Genomic DNA, 12,835 nt, shown 5'->3' with positions numbered 1-12,835 from the left:
TTGTTTAAAAATGCTCTTCCATCATTTATGCGTATTAAAGTAAGCTGTAAAGCCGAAGGAATAATACTGCCATACACAATTTTCTTGAATACTACTCATCTGCTTACTGCATACCTGTTTTATTTCTCTTTGTTTCTCTACACTTGCCATTTTATCATTAGAAATAAAGAACCTGAATGTGCACAAGTCCATGGGACCTGATGAAATCCACCTGCGGGTCCTAAAGCAGCTGGCAAATGAAGTTGCTAAGCCACTGGCCATCATATTTGAAAAATCATGGCAGTCAGGTGAAGTTCCCGAGGACTGGAAAAAGGGAAATATAACTCCCATTTTCAAGAAGGGGAAAATGGATGACCCGGGGAATTACAGACCAGTCAGTCTCACCTCTGTGCCTGGCAAAATCTCGGAGCAGATTCTCCTGGAAGGCATGCTAAGGCACATGAAAAACAACAAGGTGCTTGGCGACAGCCAGCATGGCTTCACTAAGGGGAAATCCTGCCTGACCAATTTGGTGGCCTTCTATGATGGGGCTACGGAACTGATGGACGGGGAAGAGCAGCTGATGTCATCTACCTAGACTTGTGGAAAGCGTTCAACACTGGCCTGCATGACATCCTTGTCTCTAAATTGGAGTGACATCAATTTGATGGATGGACCACTCAGTGGATAAAGAACTGGCTGGATGGACGCACACAAAGAGTTGTGGGCAATGGCTCAATGTCTGGCTAGAGATCAGTAATAAATGGTGTCCCCCAGGGATCGGTGTTGGGACCGGTCTTGTTCAACGTCTTTGCCGCTGACATGGACAGTGGGATTGAGTGCGCCCTCAGCAAGTTCGCCGATGACACCAAGCTGTGTGGTTCGGTTGATACGCTGGAGGGAAGGAATGCCATCCAGAGGGACCTTGACACGCTTGTGAGGTGGGCTGATGCCAACCTCATGAAGTTTAACCATGCCAAGTGCAAGGTCCTACACCTGGGTTGGAGCAATCCCAGGCACAGCTACAGGTTGGGCAGAGAAGAGATTCAGAGCAGCCCTGTGGAGAAGGACTCGGGGGTGTTGGTTGATGAGAAAATGAACACGAGCTGGCTTCAGTGTGTGTGCTCACAGCCCAGAAAGCCAACCGTATCCTGGGCTGCATCAAAAGGAGGGTGACCAGCAGGTCAAAGGAGGTGATCCTGCCCCTCTACTCTGCTCTTCTGAGACCTCACTTAAGAGTATTGTGTGCAGTTCTGGTGTCCTCAACATGAAAAGGACATGGAACTGTTGGAACAAGTCCAGAGAAGGGCCACAAGGAGGATCAGCGGGCGGGAGCTCCTCCTGTATGAAGATAGGCTGAGAAAGCTGGGGCTGTTCAGCCGGGAGAAGAGAAAGCTGCGTGGAGATCTCATAGCAGCCTTCCAGTATCTGAAGGAGGGCCTGCAAGGATGCTGGGGAGGGACTCTTCATTAGGGACTGTAGTGATAGGACAAGGGGTAACAGGTTCAAACTTAAACAGGGGAAGTTTAGATTGGATATAAGGAAGAAATTCTTTCCTGTGAGGGTGGTGAGGCAGTGAAATGGGTTGCCCAGGGAAGTTGTGAATGCTCCATCCCTGGTGGTGTTCAAGGCCGGGCTGGACAGAGCCTTGGGTGACATGGTGTAGTGAGAGGAGTCCCTGCCCATGGCAGGGGGGCTGTAAGTAGATGATCTTAAGGTCCTTTCCAACCCTAACTATTCTATGATTCTATGATTCTATTATAAGGACAGGAAAAATCACCTTGAGTATATTACGTAAGCAATAAGCAACTGTAACAGAGTACAGTTTGGGTTGTTATGTTTTTTTTTGTTACTAAGAAGATTTTGTAAAATCACACCATCTATGGATAGTCTTTGTGTTCTGAGTACTTGTGGAATTTTTCAACCACTTTCCACTGACAGAGCTAACTATATGATCTTAGGAAAAGAAATTATACTCCTTAAGGTTTGAAGGAAGTGAACAATCAAAGACAAGAGATGGCTCTTGTAGGCATCCCCTGAAGTGAAGAGCTCATCCCATATTAGACCTTAGAGTCCACTTTGAACATTGGAATCATTTCAGTTTGATGTTGCACATTATATGAAACTAGAAAAGTTTACCAGTAGGAAAAAACCAAAAAGATAGGAAACCAGGATGCATTTGTTTTACTTTTTGATGCTGTTTTGCAAGAAGTGAATAACAGATTGACAGTCAATTGTTTGAAAATAACACTCCAGGAATATTCAAGAGAAAGAAAAGTTGGAACATATTTAGTATCTACACTTTACTATGCGTAGCTGATGGAGCTTTTACAGAATTGCTCTTTACACTCAACCCCTGGACACTTTCAACTGAGACAAAATACATTTAAAATTATAAAAAAGTCTTAGCCTCACTACCAGAAGTTGAAAACAAGGTGAAAATGTTTTTACTTGGCCATCATTCTTCAGAACATGCGTGACACTGACCCCAGTTTAATCCAAAACACCAAGTCATTTAAGTTTTTTTTCATTGCCACAGACAAACAAAACATGGATTCTCACATAGAATATAGAGCTGCAACAAAACTTACAACCTGACATTATAGTGGCCTACTCAGAGGCTGAAACAGCAGATTCTCTCTCAATATATATCTCTTTCATGGATATTATCACTCAAGTATTTTCTTGGCATACGTAAACAGCTGTTTATAAAAAGCTATCACAAACATCAGTAAGAAAAAATGAAAATAACTGTGCTTGACTAGAAAATTGGGTATTAGTTACACTTCTGATCACAAGATTTGCCAAGGGCTTTATTTAACCACCATTCAGGCCAGTCAACATTCCACATACTTCTGAAGCTTTAAAACATGTTTGTTTATACAGATTATGATACCACTGGTAACTACGATGAGTCACCTTGTTTTCACTAAAATAGAACAAGCTGTTAGAATCACTTAAATACGGAATTGAACAACACAGGTATTCCTTTTTTATCTCAGGAGTTTCTGGTGATATTAGAAAATGTCTTTGTTACAGAACTATCACATGTCAATCCACAGTAAATTCAGAATTTGGGGTCTTTTAAGTTGAGGCATTTATTCCATCTCATCATGCCAGTGTGTTACTTTGCAGGTCGTTTAGGTAGATGAATTGGAATGTGGAAAAAATCATGGTCTTAAAACCCGCACTGTGGTTAGAAGAGTTTTAAAGGGAGACGCCTTTATTTTAAAGAAAGGAAGTATGGGGTTTTCTACTTTCCCAAGCAGAAGTGTTTTTCTCTAAAAAGCATAATCTTCTGATGAATGACCTACTACTTTGAAGTAAAAAAAAAAAAAAAAAAAAGAAGTATAAATCAACTTATCAACTTTTTAATTTATTTAGATCAAGGAAGGTAGAGTTTACTTAATTGGAGAGATTATTACTAGAAAAAGCTACTGGAGGATAGAAGCATGAGTGTGTCAAACAAGATGGCAACAAATGGTTTATTACTACCATTCTTCTTTTCCCCCCTTTTTATCCATTTGAAAATCTTATGTTTCTCATTGTAGGGAAACTTGTCAAAAAAACAACAGCAGCAATATGAAAAAAAAAAAAGAAAAAGACACATTGTATGACTGGGAATAAAGCAGAACAGAGAAGTATTTTCTCCATGGCTCTAAAGTTTAAAAATAAATATGGTAATAATTCTAAAGTTGATATTTCCATTAAAAACAATCAAGTTTCATACTCAAATTATCATACACCAGACCTATTTTCCAGCAGAGCTTCCTGTTAGCGATGAACTCCCCACATGTCACAGTCTTATCACAATAAAACGTGGCAGTCTCATCAGAAATGTGGTTGGCTCACATAAGCATTTTATTTTGACTCAGGAAATCAGTTTTGAACTAAGTTTCCTGGTTGTCCTCAGTTAACCAGCTTTGATTTCCACATTTTGATTTGCACTGGGGAGCTATCGTCTCAGAGTTTGCTAACTGAATTCCTTTTTGAGAATCCAAGAACACCTACAATGTACTCTACCCACTAAAAGGCATTCGGTACCCTTGGGCCCCATCCAGCCCAAACTAGATTAATCTGAAGTCAAACCCCTGAGACTGAGTAGATATCAAGTCTCTGACGCACCTTGTTCGCTCTAGACCTACCCCTATTGCTTCACACCACAAAAAATAATGACTTTTTTTTGAGTCCTTAGGCAATGCTGTTTCTTCAGTAATATCACCACTGAAATTCAGGAGTTATACATAAAAATGAAAAGCTTTAATTAATTTGTGCCTATGCTTAAGTTAGCAACATTTTAATAGATTACTTCTTGGAATTAAAAACAATTCCAAGTAAGAAAAAGTTCACATCTAGTAGTTTCATTGAGGTAGCACAGTTAATGAACTGATCTTTTCGTCTTAGAAAAAAGAATTAAACAACAAATTGGGTCCAAAATTAATGACACACAACAAACTTACCTTGAACAGCTTTATTATTGTCAAAAGCTTCAAATTACCTCATAATTTACCTTAACTAATATTCTAAATTTACAAAAAGATGCTGCAGAACAGGATAGCAAGACTGCTTGTAAACATGCAGAAAAATCAGTTTCGTTCTCCATATGAATAGAATTGTATGTTTCTATAGACAGTATCTTTGATACATGGAATATGAAAGGCTGAGAAGAGACAGCAGTAAGAAAAGCAGCATGTAGCAAGTATAAGTGTTCATGACTGCTGCTCTCTAACCACACTACAAAAACTATTCATTGAAGTCCTCATCTAAGATAATTTTCTATTTTCAACTAAAGAAAAAACCCAACAGGTTCAGAGTTTGACCACTGCTACTGTACAGTATGAAATCCACATTCCCGCTGTGAGATACATAATTACTGTCTGCTTGTCTTTACAGGATTGTAGGAGAATCAAACTTCCATATTGTTACTGTACTGGTAAAAGAAAAAAATATACTACTAAAATTAAATCTGTAATTTCATTTAAACAAAATGTTTGTAATTCCATTTCTTTTTTATAAGCAGAAAGTCAAAGCAGTCATTCCTCATAAAGCTCCTGAGATAGAAATATCATTACACCTTTATATTTTTTAATGATACTTACTGTTCTAAGAGTTGATCATGTTTTCTTAAAGCATCCTTTTCAGCAATAACTGCTCTTTCTTTTTCAGCAACAGCATTATCTCTCGCTTCTCTCAAATTTCTGAAGGAAACAAAAGTTACTCTGTCAAGAATCTGTTAGGAAAAAGACTGTTTTGCTGCATGAATTATACTGACTGATCTGAACTTCAGTACTACCTTCTTCAGTTCTCACAGAATAATATAGGAGTCTATCTAGATGCCTATTCATTATACAGGCTTTACTTTAGATTATTTTCATACATACCTGCAAAGTTTCCAGTTCTGAAATTCTAAAACCAATGATCAAACCACCTATGCACATGTACAAACATATTAATAAGTTTAGACTATTAAAACTACGAATTACTTTTTATAGGCATCAACTAAATGCCAACAATTTTGATACTTTATACTTCACTAATAAATAGGAGAATGCTCTCCCCCTAGCTGAGATATTTCACAACTTTAATGACAGAGCAGGAAAAGATTAGCTAGGCATAGAAATCCTACTTCCACATACAACTAATTGGCTAATTAGTTGTAGATATACAGGTTATTTCATGTCATTGCTGTCTCCTGGTTTCTACTGCTAACATTGTTTTTGATCTGCACAGAACTGTAAAATAACACAAGCATTTTACTGCAATCAATCTATACTTTTCCAATTTTTTAACCAAGAATCAGTCAGGACTTTCAAACTAACTATTATTTCACTGACAGAAATGAGAATAATACAAACAGTACTTGTGTTAAAAAATTATACAGGTATTAGTAGCCTGTTAATCTGTTGTCTGCATGTAGCATAACATTGTAATAAATAAAAAATAGTGGAACTACTGCTTAGATAGCGCCTATAAACTGCACCTCCATTATTTAGTGCAACACGTAACAGCCAATTTGCAGACTGTTGAAGGGCTACTGAGGACCTACATTATAAACATTTTCAAGGACACTCCCAGTTTGCTCCTGTTACTTGAACACTCACTAGCATTTGGAATATATGAAATGATCTTAAAGATTTCTTTCATTTCACCTAAGAGGAATCCTGTTCATATGCTACAAATGTGAGCAGAATACCACAAATCCAAGCGCAAACTGCGAGGCAAGCATCAACGACTAGGGGATTTCCCTTGTCATTCCAAGCAGCAACAAAGATGGTAAGCAGCAAAGACTAGGGGGGTTTCACTTCAAAACCACACAAACTGTTAATGTAGATGCAACCAAGCTCTTCCTACTGAAGCTATTTGTTCCCCTCTCCTCCACAGAAACTTTCTGAATTAAAGCAAAGTGGAATTCTAGTCTCAAGCAAATTTTGAAAACATAAAAGTTAAAGATAGAGAGCTAAATGGAAAATTACTAAGCCATGTAAATGTTACCCTAGGTTGTTTTAGCTACACTAAAGGTATATAATTCTTGGATAAAAGACTACATTCTAGATGAAGGTTACGTTATCACTGGTATATTTCTGAACTCAAGTAATTAAAATGAATAATTACTTATGAAGAACCAACATCAAAATTATGTGACAGTTAACTGGCTATGAGAGAAAGAAAACAAAATTTTCTTTAAAAAATGAATCGCTGGGCCAGAGAATTTACTGATGAAATGCAGGGACTGATCATCAGAGCAAATCCTTTAAAACTGACTCATACCAAAATATAAGAACACTGTAATTATTTCTGTTGACAGCATTAAGATCAAGCATATTACGACTCGGAGAGGAGTACAATATTGTATCCTTCAGGGGAAGCAGAAGCACAAGGGCATCTATATTAGCTTTTGAAGTAAACCTCTTTAAATAAACTGCCATTTATTGCACTTCACACCCCTAAACTATTTCAGAGTGCACAAACTGTATTCCAGTCAGCTTGATCATGTCAGAAAATGTGCTCAGGGACAGCATCTAACATGCTCAAAACTACTAAATTGTGTTTGATCTGTACAAAAAGACTGCAGCTAATCCAAAGTCAAACCTCATGCAGGCATTCATGTGCCTTTTGAATCTGCTCATGCTTGCTAATGCAAACATAGCCAATGCTTACTACAACCAAGCAAGTGAAACTGATCCCAAATAAATTAAGAACGAAAGCATCACCTTATTATAGATTTGTCATCCCCATCCCCTCTTAGCTTCTTGAACTGAATCATCCAAGTGTAAAATAAGTGCCAGTAAATTCAAGGGAAACATCAAGCTCATCAGGCTTGGCAAAGTGTAAGGAGCAACAGCAACTAATATTAGATTATCTTAGCTGTACTACCATTCCACACTTCAAGCCTGAAGAGGAAACCAGCATCTTAGCTTTATTTTCATTCAAAATCAGCATCTTATCACATCACGCATTCACGGCAAACTGACCTACTCACAATTTCAGGTTGCATTTGTCTCGCCACTAAGGGGCATGTCAGATTGTGAAGCACTGTCTCATGGGGGATTTTTTTAGTATTTTGTAGAAAGAGCATATGCTAAAATTTTTTTTTTTTGCAAAATATGAAATCAAATCTAAGGAATTTACATTTCAGAAGTAATTATTTCAAAATGAGGAACAAAAGTTCTGTAAATTGGTTCCAGATACAAATGAAATATCTTCCAGTAATTTTCTCTGTGATATACAGACCCTTTGTCAAATTTCCATGAACAGTGAAGGTTTAAATTCGTACTTTGTAATTCAAAATAGATTTGCATACAGGAAGTGGTGTGGATGTATGTGTATATGCGTAATACATATATTTTAATCACACTTGCAAAACTACACGATGATGTAATTTTTTTAATTAGAACCTTTCAGTTGACTGGAAGACAGACAGCAGGAGTCATGTTCTTTTTTCGCTCTTCCGAGCAGTAACAAAACTACCTATCAGAAGAACAGATGCTGATGCCACAAATATCTTTTTACTACAGTAATTTCCTTCTCCACATAAGACACTTTGAGGACATCTGCAATGAAGTTATAATGAATTATTAAATGCTCCTTCCATTTTAAAAGAATGAAACGGGCAAAAAGCAAGCTTAAAAAGAAATGCAGTACTAGAAGTCCAAATCCTTAGATCCTTAAAGGCTTATATATGTGCCTAACTCTGCATATAATTCCATGGAATTCAACAAGATAACACACATACAAAATTCAATACGCAGGTCTCTGCAGGACTAGGGTCTTCTTCAAAAGAGATTTTAAAATAATTTCTAGGAAATCAATGCTTTCTTGAACCATAACGCTGTAAATCTCAGATAATTTGTTTTATGAAGACATAAATCTTATTAGTTTCTCTTATTTTTTCTGCTTTACTTTCTGCATCAGCGCCTTCTTCTCCGGTTTCCTGGCTCAGTTTCAAGATTGCCCATACAGCGGGACAGGTAAACCAACATATTTTGTGTTCATTAACTAAAATTGTACATCTGAACAAACTTCAGATCACTCATGTTTATCTAGAACAGGAATTTTAATAATCATAGAATCACAGAATGGTTTGTGTTGGAAAGTTATCTAGTCCACCCCCCTTGCAATAAGCAGGGACATCTTCAACTAGATCAGGTTACCCAGAACCACATCCAGCCTGGCCTTGAATGTCTCCAGGGAGGGTGCATCCACCGCCTCTCTGGGCAACATGTGCCAGGATTTCACCACCCTCACTGTAAAAAATTTCTTCCTCACATCCAGCCTGAATCTTCCCTCTTTTAGTTTAAAACCATCACCTCTTGTCCTGTCACAACAGACACTGACAAAGAATCTCTCCCCATCTTTCTTATAGGCCCATTTTAAGAACTGAAAGGCTGCAATAAGAACTTCCTGGAACCTTCCCTTCTCCAGGCTGAACCCCAACTCTCTCAGCATTTCCCCACAGGAGAGATGCTCCATCCCTCTGACAGTACTTTTCATTGACAATGTTGAATATCCATAACTTAATAATAAATATAATATATTTAAAAGTATGCAAGTGTAATTTCATTTTAGTTCTTACAAGATTGTCATCAATTTTATAACTGAACTTAAATTCTCACCTTTTGTTTACCTCTCAATGAGCCAGTCAACTAGAATTATACCTGAGAACGTAACAGTACTTGGTCATTTTTGCCCTAATTAGGTTATTGCCTGCGTGTTACTTACCTGTTTTCACGTTCATACATCTCTTTTGAAGCACTTTTTAGTTGCTCAATTTCTTGATTTGTTTTCAACCTTATTTGTTCCAACTCTTCATGCAGTCTCTTTTCATATTCTGTTTTATAGTGGTCTCTGTAAACAAACAAATACCCAACATGGAAATTGAAAATTAACTGCAATCACCAAAATATCAAAGCTTCAGATAACAGTGGTACAAGTAGAGCAAAGCACTTCTTGATTTTACATTTTATTTTTATTTTTACTAATTTTCCTCCCAAACTGCTTGAAATACATGTTAGCCTACGTTGTTAATGCAAACCAAGCAGAAATCCATCAGGAATAAACAATATTTAATTGGGAATAAATAAAAGCTTTCTGCATACTGTTCAAATTTGTTATAAGTAATTTGACATTGATTAATAACGCAACACTATGCTTAAGATTATTCCAGCAATTCTTTGTCAGCCTCTACATGAGTGTTTATATTAACTAACCACTTAAACCCCCCCAAATTAATTCCTTGCTTTCTGACGTTTTCTGCCATCTTCATCACTGGGTAAGCATTAACTAACGTGTTAATTTACAATACTGCCATGCTACTCTAGGACTTTGAGTGTACTAGCTGCACCTTATTAGGGAAAATAAAAGAAACTTTGAAGATTACATACTGCAGAGATTCGTGAAGTCAAAAAACTCCAAGATTTGGAAATTTATCTTTCAATATGACATAAAAGCTTAAGTATGTATTTTAATTAATTTATAAACAGCAGATATCAGAAGATTCCAGGATAAAAGAATTTCCTTTCAGAATAATACTGACATCTTTTTGTAACTTTGGAAGCCCATGGCAGACTGTAGGGAACCCCTTAATGAATTTCTTCTACAAAATTACAAGAAACCCAAGCCTAAATTGTAAGTACTCAACGGCTAAGGAATGTTAAAATTTTATAGTTAATATTCATGGATAATCAATCAGCAATGAAGCAACTGGTAGAAATTACAGGTTTGGAAATAAAAGCATTTTTATGACAAAAGGTGCATTTACAACTATAAAATGCTTTAGATTTCTTCTGATTTCCAACTGTGTAATAGCCCATAAGTTTTTTTATAAATCAGTACTTGAGCTGGCCAAAAACTACTGCAAGTTAAATAAAAAGCCCAAAATATTTAACTGTCAGAGGGCTTCCTGTCCAGTTTTCTTTGTATTGAGACACTGAATTTCAGTTGACCCTTTACATTTATCTCCTCGCTTTCCTCAACTGTGCCACACTACAGTAAAATATTTCATTAATATCTCTGAGGCAATTAAGTTTACAATTTAAAAAAATAAATCAACAAAACAAACTCCCCAAAACCACTGTACCAGAATGTAAGGTCCCCATTAGAAACTGATCCTTTTTTTTATGTATTATTTATATGGCTCAACATGTAGAGAAAAAGAAAAAAGACTGTGGAAGATCAGGACCATTGGATACAATTCTTACGTGCAGAACCAATGAGCATTACCATTTTCTTCACTTTCTCACACAATTTGCTATTGCCATGACTACTTGCCAAAAAAAAAAAAGAATATTCTCTTCACTGCAGAAATTCCCCCTTCCCTCCCATGGCAAGGCTGACAAGAGTCAGGAAGGTTCAGTGAAAACATTCGAAGAATCTGGAAAAGTCTTAAAGACCCACAGTGATGTCACCAGGAGATATTTCAAAGGGACACTTACCTTTATGATGACTGAATTAACAAATAGTATAGTAAAGGGCATATTCTGAGTATAGAGCTTAACTGCCCTGCCAGTGCCTTTTAATAAATACCAAGTTGCTGCTGCAGCAAAGCCCCATCAATTGCAATTTTTGTTCCTGATCTGCTGTTACAGTCTTTTGCTTGAGCAGTAATTAAAAATGGTTTTGCCTTATCAAGTTGTTTCTTCGTCTTCAAGCTGCAGGCTCTAATGAGCTTCTTTTGGGGCCTAATATACATAAGGCTTTATACTGTGAATAAACTAAATGTGATCTGAGCATCTCAACACAACTATGGATTGTGTTTTAAGATTAAACATACAAAGTGAAATCTTCTTTGTTGGTCTGTGCTTACACATAGATTCCCAAGAACAGTAGCTGTGAGCTGCTGCCATTCATCTTGCTACAGTCTCAAACTATTCTAAGTGTGTCTCTTTTAAATTTTGGCAGGTTAATCCCTCAAGTCCTAAATTCCTAAATTTTGTAATTTTCTAACTACAGTACCCCAATGCCAGCAGTTCTAACAAAGACCAGAAGGTCAATTGTTCTTTATACCTAAAAATAGGTATCACAGTATGCTAGAGATTGGAAGGGACCTCAAAAGATCATCTAGTCCAATCCCCCTGCCGGAGCAGGAACACCTAGATAATGTTACACAGGAATGTGTCCAGGCGAGTTTTGAATGTCTCCAGGGAAGGAGACTCCACAACCTCCCTGGACAGCCTGTTCCAGTGCTCTGTCACCCTCACTGAGAAAAAGTTTCTTCTCAAGTTTAAGTGGAACCTCTTGTGTTCCAGTTTGTTCCCATTACCCCTTGTCCTATCATTGTTTGCCACTGAGTAGAGCCTGGCTCCATCCTCGTGTCACTCCCCCTTTATATATTTATATACACTAATAAGGTCACCCCTCAGTCTCCTCCAAACTATAGAGACCCAGCTCCCTCAGTCTTTCCTCATAAGGGAGATGCTCCACTCCCTTAATCATCTTCATTGCCCTGCACTGGACTCTCTCCAGCAGGTCCCTGTCCTTCTTGAACTGAGGGGCCCAGAACTGGACACCATATTCCAGATGCGGTCTCACCAGGGCAGAGTAGAGGGGAAGGAGAACCTCTCTCGACCTACTAACCACCCCCTTCTAATACACCCCAGGATGCCATTGGCCTTCTTGAACACAAGGGCACAGTGTTGGCTCATGGTCATCCTGTTGTCAACTAGGACCACCAGGTCCCTCTCCCCTACACTGCTCTCTAACAGGTCGTTCCCCAACCTATACTGGAACCTGGGGTTGTTCCTGCCCAAATGCAGGACTCTACACTTTCCCTTGTTATATTTCATCAAGTTATTCCCAACTCTCCAGCCTGTCCAGGTCTCGCTGGACAGCATGGCCTTCTGGCGTGTCAGCCACTCCTCCCAGCTCAGTGTCATCAGCAAACTTGCTGATAGTACACTCAATTCCCTCATCTAAATCATTGATGAATATATTAAATAATACTGGTCCCAGTACTGACCCTTGAGGCACTCCACTAGTTACAGGCCTCCAACTAGACTCTGCCCCATAGACTACAACTCTCTGGCTTCTCTCCTTCAGCCAGTTCACAGTCCACCTCACTACCTGATCATCCAGTCCACACTTCCTCAATTTAGCTGTGAGGATGCTGGGGGAGACTGTGTCAAATGCTTTGCTGAAGTCAAGGTAGACCACATCCACCGCTCTGCCATCATCCATCCACCGTTATTTCCTCATAAAAGGCTAAGAGATTTGGTCAAGCATGATTTCCCCTTGGTGAAGCCATGTTGACTGCCCCTCATAACCCTCTTATCCTTGATATGCCTTAAGATGGCACCAAGGATAAGGTGTTCCATCACTTTCCTAGGGATGGAGGTGAGGCTGACCAGTCTATAGCTACCCG

At 38.3% G+C, this 12,835-nt stretch overlaps 1 protein-coding gene across 7 annotated transcripts in view; it reads right to left on the bottom strand.

The window, feature by feature from the left end:
* The window catches only part of PIBF1 (progesterone immunomodulatory binding factor 1), a 126,003-nt gene that overhangs the window by 80,516 nt on the left and 32,652 nt on the right, over positions 1 to 12,835 (bottom strand). For all 7 annotated transcript variants that reach the window (XM_057424065.1, XM_057424064.1, XM_057424063.1 and 4 more), the window contains 2 exons: positions 9,199 to 9,324; positions 5,079 to 5,177 (listed from right to left, as the gene is read on the bottom strand). In XM_057424065.1, the coding sequence (XP_057280048.1) occupies positions 5,079 to 5,177; positions 9,199 to 9,324 (225 nt within the window). The remainder of the gene's footprint in view (positions 1 to 5,078; positions 5,178 to 9,198; positions 9,325 to 12,835) is intronic.

Source organism: Pezoporus wallicus, unplaced genomic scaffold (genome assembly GCF_028554395.1).
Source record: "Pezoporus wallicus isolate ANWC-B61680 ecotype Strahan unplaced genomic scaffold, APGP_CSIRO_Pwel_v1 contig_16, whole genome shotgun sequence".
Classification (NCBI taxonomy): domain Eukaryota; kingdom Metazoa; phylum Chordata; class Aves; order Psittaciformes; family Psittacidae; genus Pezoporus; species Pezoporus wallicus.
This window is presented reverse-complemented; position numbering and strand designations above follow the sequence as displayed.